Source organism: Diadema antillarum, unplaced genomic scaffold (genome assembly GCF_040938485.1).
Source record: "Diadema antillarum isolate AM-2024a unplaced genomic scaffold, OU_Dant_1.0 seq00000085_RagTag, whole genome shotgun sequence".
In the NCBI taxonomy this organism is placed as follows: Eukaryota; Metazoa; Echinodermata; class Echinoidea; order Diadematoida; family Diadematidae; genus Diadema; species Diadema antillarum.
This window is the reverse complement of record NW_027271177.1, coordinates 241,781-264,112: the sequence shown is the minus strand read 5'-3', so window position 1 is coordinate 264,112 and position 22,332 is coordinate 241,781. Positions and strand designations below refer to the sequence as shown.

General features: G+C 38.1%; 1 protein-coding gene across 1 annotated transcript; it reads right to left on the bottom strand.

The window, feature by feature from the left end:
* LOC139726485 (SURP and G-patch domain-containing protein 1-like) lies at positions 1-18,022 on the bottom strand. The gene is made up of 11 exons (XM_071637438.1): positions 17,761-18,022; positions 16,827-17,149; positions 15,904-16,101; positions 14,071-14,194; positions 13,302-13,402; positions 11,949-12,241; positions 9,397-9,568; positions 7,650-7,817; positions 3,842-3,926; positions 1,678-1,813; positions 1-71 (listed from the first exon to the last, which is right to left on the bottom strand). Exons 1-11 carry the CDS (start codon positions 17,976-17,978, stop codon positions 45-47), a joined length of 1,845 nt encoding a protein of 614 aa, XP_071493539.1. The 5' UTR covers positions 17,979-18,022; the 3' UTR covers positions 1-44.
* Between the last annotated feature and the right edge of the window lie 4,310 nt (positions 18,023-22,332).

Genomic DNA, 22,332 nt, shown 5'->3' with positions numbered 1-22,332 from the left:
CATGACTTGAAAGATCAATGATGTACTGTACATGTCACCCTCTCTTAGTAATATGGTCTTCTAGGATTGTTCTGCAAGTAAAAAGACAAATGGCAGAATTTGAGAGTTAGTCCAACTGTACTGATACATATGGTGCAATATGCATGATGGCACTATATAATATGTTACTATTATTTTGCAACTTCAAAAAGGAGTATGTACTTTAATAGCAATTGTTACTGCCCTGTATGTTGGTATTTAAGACTTGATGACCTATAACATTAATATTACACAGAATCACTGATCCTCACTACTGCATACAGAAGTGAAAAAATGACAACAAAATGACACAAAAAAAGAGACCTCTCAAACTGCAAAACAATACAAAACAGAAGTGACAATACATCTGACACAAATATTTCTTGTTTTATATGGTTCCACTGCTTGTGCTAGGTGGAAATAAGACATGCTGACTTCTTATTAGATAACTGCATGAAATCAATACAACACAGATATGGATTGATATTTATTGCATTAGAACACCTAAGTTGCACTCATTCCGTCTATGCATGTGTCTTGCATCTGAAATATGACATTTCCTGTCAGTGTGGTACCCAAGAGTTCTTGCTCATACCAGCATAAGATAGACGTGTGGTTTCAATGCTCCGTATCATTTGCCACTAACAAAGGTGTCAGTAAAACCTGAGACCTCAGATAATTAGGTCTTATTACTGTCAGTCACCCAGAAATTGATCTGCCATTGTGAAACAAACTCCCTGCATATAGTACAGGCCCCAAATAATAACCCTGATTAATAACACTTCAACGATTAACAACTTCTTCTTAACCATCTTGCAAAGATTTCAAGAGATAATATCTTGGCACCAGGATTATTCAACTAGGAAAGTCAAAGAAACAAATATCATATAATGGAGCAACTACATAATTCCTCTTTTACGCCAATAAAACAATCTCTAAATGAAGAATTAACTCGTTGAGGATGGGCTGATTTTGCTACAACACGCATTTCCCATAGACACTTGCCCAAGTACACCTGGAACTTGTCCTCAATGGGTTAACCACAAAGAAATGATGATATCACTTTCACTCTTTCGGGGAAAAGGAAAAGTACATTGGTTGATGTGGTGAACACACAGGAAAGAACAGAAATGCATAACCAAAAAAGAGGGATTTGTTTCTCTTTTTGCTTTCTCTTCTTTCTCTATCTATCTGTCTATCTTTTTGTCTCTCACCTTCTCTCCTTCCTCTCTCTTTCCCTCTCTCTTGGACTCAAATATGATCTTGTGAAGCATAATGACATACACAAACCTTCCAACCTTTCCGACTGAAAAATAGGGATGATTTGGCTAAAATAAGGAAAGAAAGAGCATTGCCCATAAGAGTGTGTAGTAAAATCATGAAGAAAAATAGAAAACTCTTATTGAAGCAAGAGCTGGGAATAGTCAAAATTTAGATTCTTTCCTCCACATTCAGAATGGTTGGGAGGTCTCAATACATGTCTTTTATGTGTGGTGAATGGGTTAGGCAAACATATATACACACACCTGATGCCAAATACTTCAAAGAGATTGCAAATATGATATACTGGCGTTTAAAACCAGACACTACAAACAAACAAATAATCAACACCAACAGCATCAACAAATTAAAGACACTGAGAAAAGGGTAAATGCTCACCAAGGGATTTGGCCTGAAGCGGTAAGCGAGCATCATTCTCTTCCGGAAGGCGGTGTATTCATCTACTGCATCATCCTTGGTCAGCTTCTCTGGACGGTCAATTCCGAAGCCAACTCCGTCCACCACTCGATCCCCTCTGGGAATGGTTTTTTAGAGAAAAAAAAAGTATTTTATAAAAGATTCATATACAGCTAGCAACAGCCTTGGGTTCTACTAAATGCTCATTGAAACAAATTTATTTTTACCGAAACTGCTCATTTTCACAAACATTCCCCCCAAATTTGACATTTCAAGCTGTGGTAGGAAACAGCTCTGCAGCTCAGAGCTGTCCACCAAATTTACATGGTCAGAAAATGAATACATCAAACCATTCAACATTTTGCCCCAGATCAAAATTTGACCTTCCAATGCCGAATCAGGCTCTGCGGGTGGCTTTGAGGAAATGAAAACATTGTGACTAATCAGCCATTTTTTTCTTTTCAGCTCACTTGTACATGACGGCTGCTATTCTTCCATGGCAAGTCAACAGAACTACCAGTACAACAACACCAGTACCAGCACATTTTACGACATGTCTTGAACAATTCAATACAGAGTATGACATGCCCTGAATCTACATACTGCTTCTGTTGTAACCATAAACTATCTGTGTAGTCTCCTGGAAGGTGTTTCTTAAATCACAGACATAAATAATACGCTAATAGACAAGTCAATGGTATGCCCTTGTCTGTATACAGTTTGTGTGGAATAAATGGGAAATGAAACCCAAATGTACTACTGTACATATGGATTGAGTGAATGTAGCAATATGGGTGGAACACATCAGCAAAGTTTGAGGATACTGAGACAATCCATTGAAAGTAGCTTGTGATGAGTTTTGCAAGTTTGGGTGCTGCCATTGGTGGATGAGAAGACTACTAGAGTTTGTGACATCACTCCAAGACATTGATATGAAAAAATATTTCAAAAATTCCACAAAAATAAAATTTTGATGAAAAGTACACATTCCCATGACTTATTACTGACACTTTTGATATTTTAAGAGTAATATATTTCCCACCTGCTATCTGAAAGAGATACACTGTAAGTCAAAAGCTCTTTTTTCCTTGGCTAATACATTTTTCTATAACACTTTATTTTAAATAGTTTGATTAGATATGTTTTAGAGAATTCTAAAAATTTCTCAAAGGATGATGCTACTGCTTTGAAAGTAGAATTAATCATGAAAAGATTGCATGTGTAGAGTGTGCAAAATTGCAGCGTAATCTGATAATCTCTTCAATGTGTTTACTATGGAGTTTGGCATCCTGTTCCTTTTTCTTTTTCTTTTTTCCACTTTATTGAACACACCACAATTTGGTGAGACTAAGCACTTGAATAGAACAGAGCCTCTTTTCTCAGAAAACACTTTTCCAGAGTGTGTACTTGTCTTGTTTGATTCTATCTGCAAAGACAATATGAGGAAAAGGAGAGTGGACTAACAGTAAGCATCAGCTTTGAATAGTACAACCTGAGTGGCATGGACTGTTTATCATCCACTCAAAAGTGCAATCAACTTGAGCATTTACTGGCTGGGGCACACATCAATGTGGGCTCTGTTGGTATCAAATTACACATCATGTGATATGATCTTCCTATGTTAGCTTTGTAAAACTAACTTTCCTGGTATTGTATGGCTGGAGTACAGACTGTATGTGATTCCTCTGCCTACTGAACATACCTGCATTTTTATTATAAAGCTTTGGCTTAAGTTTGCACTTGTCTTTATCTTGGTGACATAGACAACAAGAAAAGGGTAATCTTTTACTTAAATGATGTATTCAATCCCTGCACAGTTCCGTAAGAAAAATAATTAACTTCTTACTTCCTTTTTGCAGAAAGAAGATTTACACATATTCCAGCTGACCTCACAGAACTAGACAAAAGTGCAGTTGTGATTAATACCTTTCAATGAGCCTCGATCACCTCTTTAGCCAGGTGAGCAGGAAGTACTTGTAGCTGAATGCACCAAACTTCCTGATCGTTGTAAAATTCATGGTAAATATATGGTATTGAAGTATCATTATCGTTTATATGCAAGGGGTTGTTCGTTTTAAAATTGATGTTGAACAAGATTGATGTGGGCAACCTTGTAGGAGTTAGTGTTATCATGATAGACCATTACCTTCTCACAGGTGCTGTGATCCCTTGCTTCTCACTCCCAAGGCCCTCTCCCTCACTCCAGCCCAACTTCTGCAGCATCTGGTAACCTGGCAACAAGCATATACACTCATCTCATTAAGTAGATTTTCTACCTTCACACTTCACAGACTTGATTGTGCGTTGAATCCTTGGGTATTACACGCCTAATGATAATACAATGGATAACCTCAAGAAACAAAACCATAAGTGGCAAGGTCCCCTTTAGACATCAAGTAGCATCAATTTTCATTTCCTTATAGATAAATCTCGGTATGATGAAATGTCCATTGAAACAATGGTTGCAGGGAATTATTTTCATCAAAAGGCAAATATTCTACACTGAAATCCTACAAAATCCTACGTAAAAAAAAAAAAAATGTGTCATGAAGACATTTTGCATAGAAGTATGTAAAAGTTGTGGAGCAAATTGCAATGAGATACTAGGAAAATCATTCCCTGGGTTATTTGCTATTATTTCATTAAGTCAGGAAGCAAGAAAAGCTGCAAAGGACAGAATCTTGTCAAACCTGTAAATCAAAAAGCAAAATAAATCACAAAGAACACTGTTTACTACACCTCACACTGACATGTTGTTTATCATGTATACAACAATTTGGGTATGCACTTCTACAGTGGACGAAACATAGTCAATGCATCTCATCTACTCAGTCACACATATGACTGCAAAAACTTAATCGAGAAAAAAACTAATATTTTTGGAGAAACACAGAAAAAAATGTCAAACTATGCATGATTTTCATCAAAGACTTTCAACAGATAGACTAGAATTGCTACAATAACTATTGCCCTATATAATGAAGGAAAGAGAATTGTAAACAGCTGATATAAAGACAGAGACAAAAAGTTTGGAAAGTGTGGACAAGCAGATCTTGGTACAAGGAAGATGGTACACTCTATAGCACAGAGCCTATCAGCTAAGTCAGCTCAAATTGGTTTTCATTATATACATATTTCAAGAGTCAATTCTCTCAGTCCTTCTTCACTTAATTACTGCACTGTTTGAGCAGGACTCAACAACTTTTTTCTCAGGTGGCCTGTTTGCAAACAGCCACCTAAACCTATTAATTTGACATTTTGGTGTCCTGAAATAATAGGAATTTATATAAAAATCACCTTAAATTTTAGCTGCCAAATCAGGCCACAAAAAGATAGCCTTTTTTGAAAAGTTGGCGGCCCAACATTAAAATTTAGTGACTCTGAGCCACCAGGCCACCACTAGTGTTGCCCAATAAAGAGGTCCTTTTCTGTGCAGGACTCACTAAGTAAGGATGTTGCTCCATACAGCCACAGCATTCATAAAACAAGGGTTTCTATTTATTAAGTCTTTACACTATATAAGAATCAAATGCAACAAGTCTGGGTACTGTGCCGCCTTATGCATATTACGTACTTAACTGGACTGCCTAAAACTTAAAGACGTAAGTGTGAGGATAGCTGGTTGAGTGGGGAGGGGGGGGGGGGGGATTTCCCTGTCACTGCCATATGTAATGACACCAAACAAAATCCTTAAAGGTAGCCTCATTAGAGTATACATTACTGTCTGCCATTCAGGGCATGCCTTAGTAGAAAATGGAAACATGATGCAGTTACTTCAGAATTAGCCACCCAGATCCTGTTTTGACTGCTATGGTAAACTATTTCTTTCCCCAGCATCAAACTGATATTGATACTTTACTAAACAAGCCTCCATTGTATCATAAGCACATCAAGACAAAAAGGGGTATTTTCCCAATTTCAAAGAAAGTAAATCTCAGTTCCAGGGACAGAAATGAATTTACAAATTCTACCACAAGGGGGCACAAGATAACTTTTTTGTAGTACATTGTAACTTGTGGTAGGCTAATGTGCTGAATGTAAAACAAATTTAATTCTATCACTGTGACACCTATTACAGCATTTGTAAGCAGCAGCACCACTGCCAATGACAACAACATTGGCTGACATCAATGTATTTGGTAATAAATTTCATGTGTCATTTTGGCTAATTCACATCATTCTTTTTTCCACAAAATGTATTTGGTTATAAATTTCGACTGTCACTTTGGCTAATTCTATCAATAATTTTCACAAATATGACCCTGTCCCAGCTTTCTACAAGTTTTGTCAGAGAAAGAACTTATACAAATCACTACACACACAAAAACGCCAGCTTTACAACAACTTTCATTTCTACAAGAAGGTAGTGGGTTCAAATTGATGATCTCCACATAAACAGTAAATGTCTACACTATTGAGACCCTACACTATTCCTAATATGCATAGTTTAAAGGTCTTCTATACTATAAAAGCATACTTGCCATTATTGACATGACTTGGTTGGCATCACATCAAATTTTTTAATACGAATCTTGTCGCTATCTTTGCAGTCAGATATAATCACGACTTTGTAACTGTAAACACAGAAATTTTCACAGTTCATCCATTTTCGCATATTTCGTGCTACTTCTGGCTAGCATGAATTCTAAACACCCCCCACACCCCCCCCCCCCAAAAAAAACTATCTTCACGATTTACTCTGCACATTTTGAATGGGCTGACAATTTGCAGCACAAATTCAAGAACCTGCAAATGTGCTTTCGAGTTGCTCAGCACGGAAAATCAATAACGCAAAAATATCAATGTTTACAGTAATCAAGTTTGCATCCATGTGTTTACTAACTTCGCAGCCTACCAACAAAAATAACAGATTTCATTATATTTCCTCAGTCCTCACTGCTATCATAAACTATTGGTTCATTGATGCACTTGCTCACATAATCGTTCAATGGATTTTAGTAGTAAGTCATTTATAACACCTACTGTTAACCCATTTTCTTATGGGACCCTGGTATTCCAGGTTCCCATGGCCTCAACTCATAAACAGGAACCTGGTATACCTAGTTCCCAAAATGTAGACTACATGCATTCATGGCCTAAATTCATATTTATTTGTGCTACGTTGAACAGAAAACTGACTTCGATTGAAAAATTAGAGTTTCTTATCTCAAAATTTGTTCTTTTTCCTGCATCAAAACTGCATGCATTTTTGTATAATTTACCTTCTTCCAATGTAGTTGTGCGCTTGTTTTACTATAAAACTCGTATGAAGACGTACAATTTATACATAGCATCAAGGCTGAACTCACCAGATTTTGACTTTGCTGACCCCATTTGAGTGCCCATATATTGATAACAAAAGAGTTTGTAAGCCCATCAGCACATGATCTATTCATCCCTCATGTCCGATCGATATTTTGCATTGTTGGATGGCACATGCAGTTGACTGTGGAAAGGGGATGCACATACCACCTGACTACATTCGCACAGGCAGATTAACAACCTGTTCGATCTCTGTTGACAGGTAAAAAAAAGAATCTTGTTGGGGGAGGGGCCTTGATGGCTCTTGAACATTTGCGGGAGGAACCGGATAACTGTTTCATTTCTTACCCAAGTCTGTCTTGTTTACAATATTGCAGACATTAAATATGTCTTTTTCAAAGGAAAATGCAGAGCTCAGCTCTTGTCCAGCCTCTCTAAACACCAAATAACCATGCTATTTCTACTGATAATGATATACGCTCAACTTGTGCCAGTATCTAATAACATGAATTCTTAAAAGCAGGAACAAGAAAAAAGAGGTGTATGTATTACAGAACAGAAGAATTATAAGAACAGCAGATAGTAATCACACTTAGGTTTTTAAAAAAGCTGTACAAAAGGTGGAAGAAATATATGCAAAGCAATGCCTGAGGTGAATTGCAAAAACTAAGTGACTAGACAGGAATTCTTACCAATGTTATCTGCCTGGATCTTGAACTCCTTATACTCAGAGTAGTCTGGAGTGCGCCCCTCCTGCAAGGCATGGAGGGTTTCCATGAACCTTTCTAGCTCCTCCGGGGGGAGGAAGTCACCAATGAAATGCTTCCCACGATTCATCTTGGTCAGCAGTTCCGCCTTTTCTGCAATGACAAAGTAAGCACATACACAAACATATCTAAACAAATTCTGGTCACATTTCAAAATCAAACTGCACTAGTGGTATACTTCCGGCATCATGTCCATTCATCATGTATTAGACTATCAAAGGCATTGTTTACCAATTGCAGATGAAACAAAAACCCAGCATTAGTGCTTTAAAATAGTTCTAAAATATGAGTTAGGGATAGAAACAACCACTGCAAAAAAAAACTGAATCAATAAAATTGATGCTAAGTATTGATAAATTTACAAAATGTGAACAATAGTTATGATAAAAATGCTTCCAGACTAAACCGTCTAGTTACGGTTTATTGAGAAAAATGCTAATATATCCTTATATTTTAAGCTTTATTGCAAAAATCTTATATGGTAGGTGTTTTGTGGTACAACAAACCTATGCATATACATCAAATGTGAAATCTTGAACATTTTTTAAATCACTGCTCCCAAAGGTAAACAGGACTTTTAAGCACATTTATATTTTAATATGAAAAGGGACACTACCAAGGCACAACATTCTCTGTGAAAAGAATAAGATGACACAGTATGAAGGCCACTGAGAAAGGCTTAGAGTCTATTCAAATTCATGAAATTCTTCTGCTGAGTTGTTTTCACACTGATGTATGACAATTTGTCAATCAGTTGCTATTTAAGTGTCTTTGTATGCCTTTGGAAGCAGTTTAAGTGTCTGAAGAGATGCATGTACAGAACAGTGTATGCAACAAACAGGGAAATTTAGACATTTTCCAACCTCTATGCATTTCGTGAGAAGGGAATGAATATGCGCAACAACCCATCAAAAGTTTTAAAACTCTATATCACAAATTCTTCTCCTCCGTCCTTCATTTCAGCCATCGCTGAGAGACTACATGGGAGAGGTTTCAAAATACTAAGATGTTTTCATCTCCACTCATTTGCCCACTGAAAGATTGCATCAACTGATATGAGATGTCTTCATCAATATGTACTTGACCTGTAGGCTGCCAGGGTATTGAAACTAGGATCTCAAAATTGACAGTTCGCGGTTTTATTTCAAATGTACTGTACAAGCTATTATTTTCGCGTACAGATATTTTTGTGAATGAGGAGGTCACACACATTTTCATGATTTGTTGTTTTGCGAATATGACTTCAAGGCTGTCTTTTTGACGACAAGCTGCAAGTCTTAAGTCAGGCTAATAACACACTATATGTAATCATGATATTCCCAGAACAAAAAAGATACTTTTACCCCCCCCCCCCCCCCCCCCCCCCCCCAAAAAAAAAAAGGTTTTTTTTTTCCAAATTGTTGCTGTAGTTAGTCTGACCACTAAAATAAAGTTATAAGAAGCCATATTTTGCTTATTTCATTGCCCATTTTCAGAACTGCTATTTAAGAAATAAAACAAGAAAGATTTAGAAATGGGGACATGTGTTTGGATCTAAACATTTACAATTCAGAGCCCTTCTGGGCATAAAGCCATCTGTTGAGAGAGGGTGGCAAATTTCAGAGCTGGCATTTAAGGAGTGATAACTTTATAGTGGAGGGCAGGGTTCCTCCATATTTTTATTTTCACTTACTTCTGGTTTCTTCCATCTCTTGCGCCCTGGCCTTGTGCTCCCACGTCCCTCCTTCGACGTCCTCGTCGCTGTCGTACTCGTACTTCCTGTCTGGATCCTTCCCTTTCTTCCTCATCATCATCTCTGCCTCTCTCTTCTGTGTCTTCACCACCATTTCATACAGCATTTGCATCTGCAATTGTCCAGGAAATTACAGTGAGTCAGTGCTCTGTGTTGCCATGCTATCATTTCCATTAGCAGTTGTATATCACAAAAATGTTTTAATCTAGCCATTCAACCTGTCATCATTTTTAAAGTTTTTAGGATTAAGGGTGTCAATACAATTTTGTAAGTTCTCAAGCAAAAACATCCAGTATATTGAAAAGTACCTGTTTTTCTTATTTATATGAGAAAATGTGTGTAATGGAGCATTTAGAAATGAAAATATGAAGACACTTTTTTTTTCAATTTCTGAAAGCAATGTCCATGGTCAGTACACCAAATATGAACATTGGTACCAGACTATAAACATAGGGCTTTTTGCCATATTTGCATGCTGATGCCTCCAGCTTTGAGGCCAGTAAACTAGAAAAGGTGTAGAAATGATTACTACATCCATTCGTGCCAACACCACCTGCAATAAGGTACTGTTGCCATATCTCTTAGGTATGATGACCAACACACTACATAAGCCATACAGAGCATAAAAATAAGGTACATGTAATCCAACTTTCACGTATTATTCTTCAAAAATACCAGAATTTAAAAAGTCATAGATAGCATGTAATGAAAGTGCAACTTTTTTTCTTTCCACTGATACCAAATTTATTTGTCAGATCACACTTGTTGATAAGAGAATTGTTCTTGAATAAGACAATGCAAAAATACACTTTTTCAAACTTGCAGATCTTGCACAAAGACACTTAACCCGAGTTCATGCTGTCACCAGAGGAGCTCTTTCACTAAATTTCATGCATGTCTGGAATATATGAGGCATCTGTGGAATTTGGCCCTTTTCATTTATTTTTTTTTTCAGTCAAATTAGTTACTCATTAGATGCCTTACATACCAGATTGATTGTTACTGAAGTGACTAAAATGACCACTCTGAAATGCAGATGTCATTTTTGTCAACATGTCACATGTTTTCATGTTGTGAATGGGTGCATTAAAGCATATGGACATGTGCTTACATGCAAAAATCACAAAATGGTTCAGCTTACAACTGAGCCGAGAATTTTTGTTGTTACTAAGTTTCATGAGACTGGGAGTTTGCGACAGGCTCGTGAGGCTTTCACGGAATGCTTCCCCGATAGAGAACCACCATTGTTTAAGACAATCTGGGCAAATGTTAGAAAGTACGAAGAGCATGGTACCGGCCTGAATCGCAACAAGGAGAATTCTGGGAGAAAGCGGACTGGAAAATCTGAACAGAACAATGAATCTGTAAGGCAGCAGCTCCAGTAACATCCAAGGGGAACAAGTTCGAGGAGAAATGGATTGGGATTACCTTCGGCAACCGTCAATCACATCGCAAGACTGGACTTGCATATGCACCCTTACAGGGTGAACATCAGACATCAACTGACTGAACGTGATTTCCCCAGAAGACTTGATTTCTGCAAATGGTTAACAGCCCGCACGAACGGAAATGCAAATTTCTGGCAGAATCTTCTAATCGGTGATGAGGGCGGCTTTGGTATGGATGGCAAGGTAAACTCATATAATGTTATTGAATACGCCTCTTCATGACAACCCCCAGAGGCCAACTTCGATGTGAATAATATGAACAGAGCAAAATCGACTGTGTGGGTTAGTCTTTGTGGAAGTGGCCAGGATATTGGACCCTTTTTCTTCCAAAGGAACGTGAACGGTAACATGTACCTTCAAATGCTCAACGAAGACGTGGTACCGCAACTGGAGGAACACTTTGAGCGACAGGCTCACGGCACATTCGGAAAACTCTGGTGGGTTCAGGATGGTGCACCGGGTCATCGTCTTGTCGCAGTCCGCAATCGTCCAAGAGAACTCTTTGGAGAAAGAGTTGTTACCCTCAACCATGACATTGAATGGCCACCAAGATCACCAGACCTCACACCTTGTGATTTTTTTTTTTCTCTGGGGCTACTTAAAGAACAAGGTGTATGTGACTCCTCCTTGTAATCTCCAGGAACTGCAAGGACACATTCGCAACTGAGTTACTGCCTCACGCAACAACCCGGATATGGTGAGGAGATCCGTTCAAGACATGGTCCGTCGCTGTGAGCTATGTGTTGGAAGGGCAGGTGGTCATGTTGAAGGCTATGGATCCTAAAAGGTAAGAGGAAACCCTCAACACAAACCTGCAGTTGTGCAAGGTGGTCGGTTTATTTGACCACTTTCATTGACAGGCCTCATGCATTTCAGTGAGACAATGAATTTTCCCTCATGATAATGCTCAAACTTTTAAAAAGTGCAATTTGTCATTATTGACTTTTATTAATGTGCTCAGTCATGCATGACATTTTTCAACACAATCAGGTATCAATGGAAAGAGGTAGTATCTGTGATGAAGACATGATATGCAGAGCTCACCTCCTGCTGTTCCTTGAGCTGTTTCTGTTGATCCTCACTCAACTCAGTGGTGCCAATCATACCCACGGGGTTCACTGGCTTCAGTAGAGCGGGAGGAGCTTGCTGCTTAGCAGGACCAGCCGCTGCCTCCGCATCCTCCGGGCTTTCCCCCCACCTACTCCGCCTCTTTCTTGCTCCACTAGCCGCCAGTGATGATGAGGAGGCTGCTGCTAGCTGCTGTGAGATTGATGCAGCGGCTGCAGCCGCCGCAGCAGCCGCTGACGATACTGTGGCAGACGTCTCTTGCGGGGGTGCTATGGATAGAAAATATGTTTGCAATGCTTATATCTACAAGAGCAAACTAAAGGGAATAGTGACAAACTCTCATGAAAGACTGGTCATTCACACCACAGAAGTATGTTATAGAAGTGATGTGTTCTCCCTTTTCATATTTTAATTTTCTAGTGGAAAAAAAAAATGTGAAGAGAGATGCAACTGACAAGAACCAATGCTTTGTGTGCTCACTAGAACACACAGATGCTGATATAAGTGCTGTCTTGGAAGGAATCTCTTGACATTAATTAGCATGCAAAGAACTAATACCTGCAGTCAAACACATTCACTAAATGTTTTTCCTACAGCCAGTTGTAGTCAGTCATATATAATACACCTACAATTGCATTATAAATGCAATCAAATACAAAATCAATCAGCACATTAGAAACATTTATGAAATATTCCAACACATTTTAATAAAAATATTCTTTTCTGCAGGGATACCACACCTTTATTAGTATTCGTATCTCCCCCCTCCCCAAAAAAACTTACAAAACATCACATCATGTTTTAAATTTGTCAAATCTCAGACAAAGTAGTGCTAGGAGTGAAAGAGGTAGGGGCACATTTTTCTTTGTATATGTCTGTTTTCTTTTTGGAAATAATGCAGCATTCAATCCTAACCAAAAAAAAAAAAAAAAGAACAAAATATATATATATATATATAAACAGAAAGAGTAGCAGCATACAATGCTGTCAAAATCAATAATGCATGTAGTATGCATTCATGAGTACCACCAAAAATCACCATTAACATTAAGTCAAGTAAAACTGCATTATATCTTCGCTTGGCGAGTTAGAGTATTTGTAATAACAATACAATATTTTCTTCAGATATCAACCACAAAACCTGTCCTTGCTAACTTTGTTGAAATAAATCATTAATAAATGAATAAACAAACGAGTGAATACTCAAATGAATAAATTAATTAATTGAATAATAGATAAAGATAACGTAAACTTACATGGATGAGGGTGGGAGGAATGGGGGTTCTAAACTTTACTTGGGACTATAAAAGCAAAGAGAAAGTGTCTCACGTTGTGATGGCATTTGCTGAGCAGCTCTGGCTGCTAAACGGAAGACTGCTAGCTTGGTCTTGTAGTATCCATTGGCTGGGCTGCTCTTATCGTAGAGGAACCTGAAAACAGCATTGACCATCGCACAATTAATACCACAGCAGATTGTTGGCACGATTAGCTGTGACCTTTTAATACCACCAAATGTGTTTACATTACTAACTGGTGCAAGAATCAAATCAAATCCACCACTGCCAAAAGCACGATACTTTTCCTGAAATCCTGTCACATTGCAAACAAATCAAGTTGAGATTGCATAATTTCTTTTCAAAAGGTACTATGCTCTTGTCTTGCCTAGATGCAAAATACAAAATAAAAGGTATTATTTACCATCTGCAAATGAAACAAAACCCAACTTTAGTGCTACAAAATAGTTCTAAAATGTGAGTTAGGGATAGAAACAACCAGTGCAAAAAAAAAGTTAATCACTATAATCAATGCTAAGTATTGTTAGATACACAAAATGTGAGCAATAGTTACAATAAAATTGTTTTTAGACTACTAGTAAACCGTCTACAGTTATGGTTTAGTGAAAAAGATAGTGATATCTCCTTATATTGTAAGCTTTATTGCAAAATTTTTGTATAGTAGGATGTTTTGTGATACAACTGACCTACACATATGCATTAAATGTGTAATTCAAAATTTTTTTAAAATCGCTGCTCCCACTGGTAAACAGTACCTTATAAGGCAAAAATTTCTTATCACTGGTGTCCATGGATGCTCTCACCTGTATTTGGGTGTGTCCTTGTAAGTACTGATGAGCACAGCCTCCACGGCATCCCCTCCCTCAGCAACCTGCTTGGCAACACGGTCAACCAGCTGTTTGAGGTCAACGTCCTCTGGCGGAGAGACTTAAGATGCTTGTATGAGTATCTGATCCAGCTTGGGGTCGAGGAACATAGCCCCCGCCTCTTTATGACTCTTTAACTTAGGGACTTGAGATAAAGGGGCTTTAGCAAGGAAAGTGGTTGAACAAAATAAAAGGACATGTTGTCTTGATATGACACAGGAACACAGATCAGCTTTAATCATAATGAAGATGGGTTTCCATGAGATATGAGGAAAAAAAATACAAAAATGCCGGGCAACTTACATGTAGACTAAACTAAGATTAGATTAGTTTTGATAGACCTGATTCTTTATTTTTATTTGAGGTATTTGACTACAGTCAGGACAAGAGTCGTGAGGAACATATCATGACCTAAATTCTTTCGACAATATGTCCCAAAAATTACATTTAATGTATTGCTAATGAATTTTTAGCCTCAACTTCATCGATATTACATAAAGACTTTATCGGTGTTTACCACACACTTCTGATTAATATTTCATCACTTTCCACTGTGACTAAGAACAGGTCAATCATTTTAAAATAAAAACTCTAGAAATGTTTTAGCTTAAAGAATATGGCAGAAGAAGATCCTCATTGAAAAACATTAAGATGTGGTCTCCACAAACTTTTTTTTTCATTTTTCAATGATTCACAAGGTAAGCATGTCTTGAATCTATCTTAGTAATCACAAGCAGAATATTGGGTTGGTATTGTTTCTCTGTGTGTTGGCTTCATGGGGAGGGGGTGATTTCCTTCATCAAATGAAATACAGACCTGTGTTTTGAGAATTAGAGTCAGATCTTTTCAAAAAACTACACTTCTTATGGACTGCTGTCACTCTATGTCATCCACATTGAAAACAGACAAGTCTTAACCCTAACTTACCTGGGGGGGCCATAATGGCCCCCCCCCCCCCCGACAAATTCCGCAACCATTCCGCCGCGCAAATTTTTTTGATGGTGCCGCTCGCTGACTTTTTACTTTCAAGTCTCGTGCAACTCTAAAGACCAAATTTGCCGCGCCCGGGCATACCATTCCGAAGCCAAGCCCCTTCAAAAAATTTTCGTCAACCTCAAAATTGCTCAAAAACGTGATTTTGTGTACAAAGTCAATACAAATTGTGTTTTTTCAATTAATTCATATAAAGATTCATATTTTTAATTTTATAGGCTGAAAGGAATTTATTTTAGTATGATTATGCTTCTAAAAATGTGTATGACAAATTCTACTGAAAAAAACAACAAAAACAAAAGTTCAAAAAAACAAAGAAATACATTTTAAAAAATGATAAAACAATAAAAAACATAAGAAATTAATTTTGTTACTGATTTTTTTTTACGCACAAATGTTCGGAATGTCACTAGGAATATTTACACCAAAAGTCAGCATTCCATAAGCTTTTATAAGCCAATTACAGACGAAAATGAGGTTTTTTTTACATATATTTGCATAATTAATTTAAAATAGAAAATGCAATTTTTTTGAAAATTTAACATAACAGTCTTGTAGAATACATCGGGCTTTATGTTCATGCAAAATTTTGTGGCGATCGCACGATCAACAGCCGAGATCTGAAGGGGGGGGGGGGGGGGGGGGGCCAGGAATTCAAGCTTGCTAAATAGCCCAGGTAAGTTAGGGTTAAACATGAATGATTTAGAATAATGCAGCCTCTGTACAGCTGAGTGTGCAGAAGGGATTTTTTTTTTCCACAGAGGGCAAGCAACTTACCAACTCCACTCGGGTCCTTGATCTCCTTCCCATGTTCCTCCTCCTCCTCCTCATCTGAACTGGAGTCCCCGAAAACATTGGCAATCTGCCTCTCTCGCTGCTGCCGCATCTTGGCACGTACAGCTGACGTGCTCGGCCGCAGTGGACGGTTCACAACAGCTTTTAGGGTTGGGGATTGAACCTTCGGGGCTGTTGGCACTGTCCAGTACAGAGAAATTGATATTGTCAGTGGACATCAATTGATGCAAAATATAACTGTGAATTATACACTGTATATTTCATTTAAGGGTACAGTTTATCATTGAGAGCCGTGATTCAAAAAATGTTCTAGATGTCACATTTGATGCATATGTGTATATCAGTTGTATTACAAAACATCCTACCACATAGAAATTTTGTAATAATGCCTAAAATACAAGGAGATTCCACTATTTCCCACCAAATCGTAACTGCAGATGGTTTAGTCTGGAAACATTCTTATCATCACTATTGTTCACATTTTGTATATTCAACAATACTTAACACTGATTATACTAATTCAAATTTTTACAGTGGTTATTTCTATCCCTAACTCACATTTTAGAACTATTTTGTAGCACTACAGCTAGGTTTTTGTTTCATCTACAAATGTCAAATTATGCCTTCAAAGTAGATTTCAAATTTGAGATTCATTAGGAGACTTTGCCAGTGGTTAAATCTACAATTGATAACCACACTGACAAAATGAGAAGAAAAATATACAACACATCAATATCACAGGAGTTATATTTGTGAGTTGTTAATTTTGCTGAATATTGGTTGACTAATAAGTTCACAAAAATAGAAACACTGCAAAATATACCAAATACATATGATACAAATGAAAACAACTGTCCATGACAGCTCACAGTTCATTATATCACAGAGCAGTAGGCCTACTGTACCATTTTCTTGAGGTTCTGGTTTGGGTGCTCCTTGGAAGGCTGAAAATCCTTGGAATTGACCCGAGGACGGCATTGGTATCTCATCAAGTGGTGTGATAAACGGTGCCGGTGCCTGGCCGGTGGCTTCCGCAGGTGGCTGGGTTGCAGACTGTGTGGCGGACTGGGCCTGCTTCTGTTGCTGCTGCTGTTGCTGCAACTTGAGGAACTGCTCCATGAAGCTCCCATCGTTGGAGAAGGTGTTGACAGACTTCTGGGCAGGAGGAGCTGCTGGGGGAGGCGGCTTCGGGGCTAAAGAGGGACGGCTAGCAGTCGCCTTTGGTTGGCTAATAAGCATTGTTAATCACGAGGAGAAAAAATGTGGTGAGAAAATACTTATCACTGAAAGAAATTCTTATATTCATGAATATCATTCATCCGTTCTTTCTGAGTCAAATAAACTTATTCCAGTTTTTAAAGAAAAAGGTTCATTTACCAATACCTGTTGTCTTCACATGAACACAATACTTCAGAAATACTTGTCTTAAAAAAAAAATAAAAAATTCTCCACAAAAATTCCTACGCTCAGTCTGACGCAAGTTTTTTAATTTCATTTTATTTCTCTAAAGTGCACATCACTGGACTCTACATTTTAACATCATAACTACACATTTTAAAAACAATTTTATGTAACTTCCTAGTTTGTTTCTCAAATTACTACCATATGAATTTGTTATGAGGTCTAACTTTTTTCGACGTTAATTCAGGCCTACCTCTTACTCATTATAAGGTGCACATTCAGTACACAAACAACCATCTTCTTTTAATGGAATTTTGTTTAGAAAATCAAACAGCCTGCATGGGCCATAGCTACAAACAAAAGGCATAGACCTCTACTAAGCCGTACACAGACTCTATAGATATATTCTGTGCAAGGACAAGACACCCTTGTACTCACAATTTGGATGCTGTTGATGCTGCTGAGGTAGCAGGGGATGCAGTCTCAGCTGCTTTACTCGCTGCCATGGCAGCCGCCTCTTTCCTCTTCTTGGCCATCTTCCTCTCAATCTCCTGACGCTTTTCCTGAAGCATGCGTTCCTGGTCATTCAGACTCTTCATCTTATCCTGGAAGTTGGCCTTCCCTGACGACTTATCTCCGTAGTAGGAGAAGGCCATAGCTACCTTTAGATCCTGGCCTTGTTGTAAATATTGGTTTCTTCAGAGCTAAGATTCATCATATCAAGGGATAAAAACAAGCAAATAAATGATTGCTCATGATAGTACAGTAGCTACTCTCCACTTAATTGGGTAGGCCTACCACCTAGTCAGGAACTCTGTTCATTGATTTACGAAGTGAAGTTTAAAAGGCTGTTCCTGATGCGTGCTTTATTTACCAGATAATTGGGTAGGCATTTCGGATAAATAGGAAGGAATTTTCCAGATTTTTAAACCCAATCTATTTCCATGAATGGTTTGTCCCACAGTAATTGAGACTCTAAAATTTCAATGAATTTCAATGAATTTCTATTAACAATGAAGACAGAACACGTGGTCACACTCTGAAACTAAAGAAGACATTCGCGCACCTTGATGTTAGAAAATTCTTCTTCTCAAATAGAGTGGTGGAATCATGGAATAAGCTACCGGAAGAGGTAGTCAGTGCCCCATCTGTGAACTCCTTCAAAAACAGACTAGCTGTTAGACAACTACATTTTACTGGAAAGAATTACCATCTGTATATGACCCTGAAGGATACTAACAGATGTCCTGAATCCTCTCTCTCCACACACACACACCTTGCCATAGAACCACTCGTAATTGAAAGATTGATTCAAATGACTACCAATCGATCGATGAACAGGCCCGGACCAACTAGCATCGATGGATTAAAGGAAAGTAAGTAAGTAAAGTAAAATTTCTTTACGACTTTAACTGTTAGGCCAATTGAGTGGGGGAAAAAAAAAACCCTCACTGTCCCCATGAAACACACTAACAATTCAACAAGTTCCACACGATCTTTCCATCTTCCACTTCACAAGCTCTCCTCAGTTCAGAAACAGTCTAACACTCAACGGTTAACGGTTTAGCTATTTGAGTCAAGGCAGCTGGATAAATCATGCCACAAGTTACGAGTAGGCCTACTAACAGTGCAACAGCACAAGCACAACCATCTGACCATAGATATAGATAGATCTAACATTGTTAATAGATCTTACTGTTATGAATTCAGTATTAATTAAAGATTGTGTTTATTCATGTGTTTCTCACTTCACTTGTCTAACGTGACAGTAACATTAGGCCTAACGTTAGTGGTAACGTTAGTAGTAGGTCCTAAATTAACTTTTTACTTTACATTTGTTAGTATTTTATACCCGACCATGTTTCTGATAGCAGGGGTCGCACTTAACTTTTATTTAACTAGCCAGGCGGACTACTTAGAATCAATTTTGACAATGAAGCAATATTTTGGCTAGCCAGACGGACTAGTAGTAACTTCAGAATTTTATGATTTTTAGCTAGTCCGACGTGATTTTGGGTGGCCAATGGCCAGCGGACCATCGCTAATTTCGAACCCTGGATAGACATTGACAATCGTACGTATGTTGGAAAGAGTTCCTTATGCATGTCCCCCCCCCCCCCCACTAATTTGCACAAAATAAATAAATTACTATTTTTTTTACTAATAATAAACTAAATCAAAGGTTATGCCATTTATGGGAAGACTTCCTTTTGAGACAGGGCCAATAGGGTACGCGGAACCCCTGTGATCATGGTGCATGGTGATTAGGGTTAGTGTTAGTGTACCAATAGTGGGGGGGGGGGGGGAGGGGGAGGGGACGTAAGGAACTCTTTCCCGCGATCCCGTATGTTACTACTAGCAATGTTAATACTATTACTAACGTGAGACTTTCTAGTGACAAGTACACTAGACCAAACGTTAGTGTAACTGTTAGTAAATCAATTAGAGTCTCATCAGTCATGTTTTTATCTCGCTGCCGCGAGCTGCGCTGAGACTGAGTCAGTGAGAGAGAGACTGAGCCTGTTTTATCTCCCAAACTTCCTCCCTCTCAAATCCTGACAGGCGCCGTAACAACAGATCCGACTGGGTTCCTAGATGCTACTTGTAATTTTTTATAGCAATGTTTATTTGTAAGTTTTTAATCACAACTGTAGGTCTACTTACCTCTACAGAATTCAGAAGCAACGCGCAACGTCACAGCAGAACATCGAGTGATATTGTAATTGTATCTGCTGACCACAGTGCTGACGCGCGAAGTGTATGCTTTTTGGTGGTGCGGTGGCGTACAAATACAGTACACTAACACCTCCCTCTCTGCCTTTGCTACTCAGTATCTTCGTCACATCACAGAGCGTTCGTAAATTGTGGACCGTGTGTGTAGGTGTAGAGTGTAACCGTGTGTTTGTGTCGAGTAGGAGAGTGCTGCAGACGCGGTGGGGGCCAGACAAGTCTACTCCAGACAATTCAACCATAAAGAAAAAAAGGTCATTAGTTTTGACTTGATCAAGATCTCTGGTAAAGCAAGATTCAGTTCATAAAATATGAAGTTCTTTCTATGAGGGAAGTGTATAATTATATGCCGTCAACATAATTTCATTATTCATATCTCAAACCCTAATATAAGAATACAATTTAATGCAATTCAAAATTTTTAAATTTGAATTTGAATGTGAATGTCGAGCCCTGTTAGAAGTTGTATACCCGTACATAATTTTGTGTGGATGCATTTCAGAGGCCTATCTCAATTACGTTTACTGATTGCCTGTATCCAATTTTTGTTTTTGCAGGTTTTTTTTTGTTTTTGTTTTACTTACGCTCTGATCGAATAAATGCAGCAATATAACTTACACTGTCTGAAAGTGAACAATATATATTTTTTTGTTCCTGACCCACCCCTTCCCTCCCCCAGCCCACCCCTCCCTCACCTCTGTGCCGACCCACATTTTCTGGTTGGATTATACTTATAGGAAACTACAATGCAAAAGGCCGATTTCTCCAAAAAAAAAAAATGCAATGCTACACCATGAAGTTTTCACTCACAAACACACTATGCAAGACTAACTCAGCTGAGCGCAAAAAGAGTAAGTCTATCATTCCTATATAGACAAAGAAAGATCGCGAAAGCTAGCTAAGGAGAAGATGATAGTTAAGTTATTTAAGAATTAAATCCCACAACGTATGGTGTACTTACAGAGTACATATACCCCCTATATTCACCCTATAATAAATAATTTCCTCCAAATGTGGACTTGGTAAAGTTTCACGTTTGCAAGGTTTTTATATAGGTAAACGAATATTTAATGAAACTTTGGAATTTTGAAATGCTTTCTGCTTTATCCCAGGGGAAAAAGTGTTTTGTTCAATGATGAAGCTTTTCAAATATCAAGCAAAAGTATATGCCTACAGGTCATAATTAATATCATCATCACTGGGGGAGATGGATTCAGATGAAAATGTCAGACTTAGAACCTATATTCTTAGGTCTATACTTGAGACAAATAAAGTATGATGAAAGAAAATGTCCCAAAAGTGAAAGTGTTAGCGACATTTTTTATGTAGTTTTCAGTGGCGGATCCAGAGGGGGGTGCATGCACCGGGCGTGTGCCCCCTCTTTAATTTTTGTTAAAACAAAAGAAATAAAAAGAAAAAATAAAGGGGACGCGTGTGACCCCCCCCCTTTAATTTTGTAAAGGCGCATCCACTTTACGGAATTCCTGGATCCGCCCCCTAGTTTTTACATCCGAGTTTCATCATTTGATCAGAGAGAGACCATAAAGCAAAGCCCTGGTGCAACAGTATGTTATATAGATCGCAGGAATAGCTAGGTTGACTAATAGCCTATAGATCAATTATATTTGTTATAATCATATTACCCATTCCATACCAATAGACTTGGCTTCAAACAAACCGTTTTGTGGCAATTATAAGGGTGGCCCTATTGTCCACAGTGCAAAATTTTTAGCGGTTTATTAATGTCTGAACAATATGTTTCATACGCTTGTATTCTTTGTGAAAATCAATTGAATTAAATCAGTTTTAATGCTTGCGCAGCACTCACAATTAGAATCAAGTCATACAAATGTAAATATTCAGACCCGGCAAACTATCAATATCTGAGCCTACATAGGTCCATTGGATCAATGATATGCTCTTGGACACTTAATCTTGCCTAGTCCTTCAGACTTTGAGAGGGAACTTGAAAATTAATGTGTTTAATTGTTCATAGCTCCTATGCAACAATAATTGTTGAGCATCCACTTTTACTGAGAATCAGATCGGCAATCCGCATCTCCCAATTCTGCATCCGGATTTTTCTGGATAAAGACAGACGTTTTACATTCTCAAAGGATCAGGCTACATCTTATTCCTCATAATTTGCTTTCCGATAGATTGTATAGGGCCTTTGGGGCCTCGTATTGTATATATATATATATATATGCATCCGTTGTTTGCTTTTTTTATCCTACATCCCTCTACAACATTGACACGCTGTGCATTGTCATTAAAAAA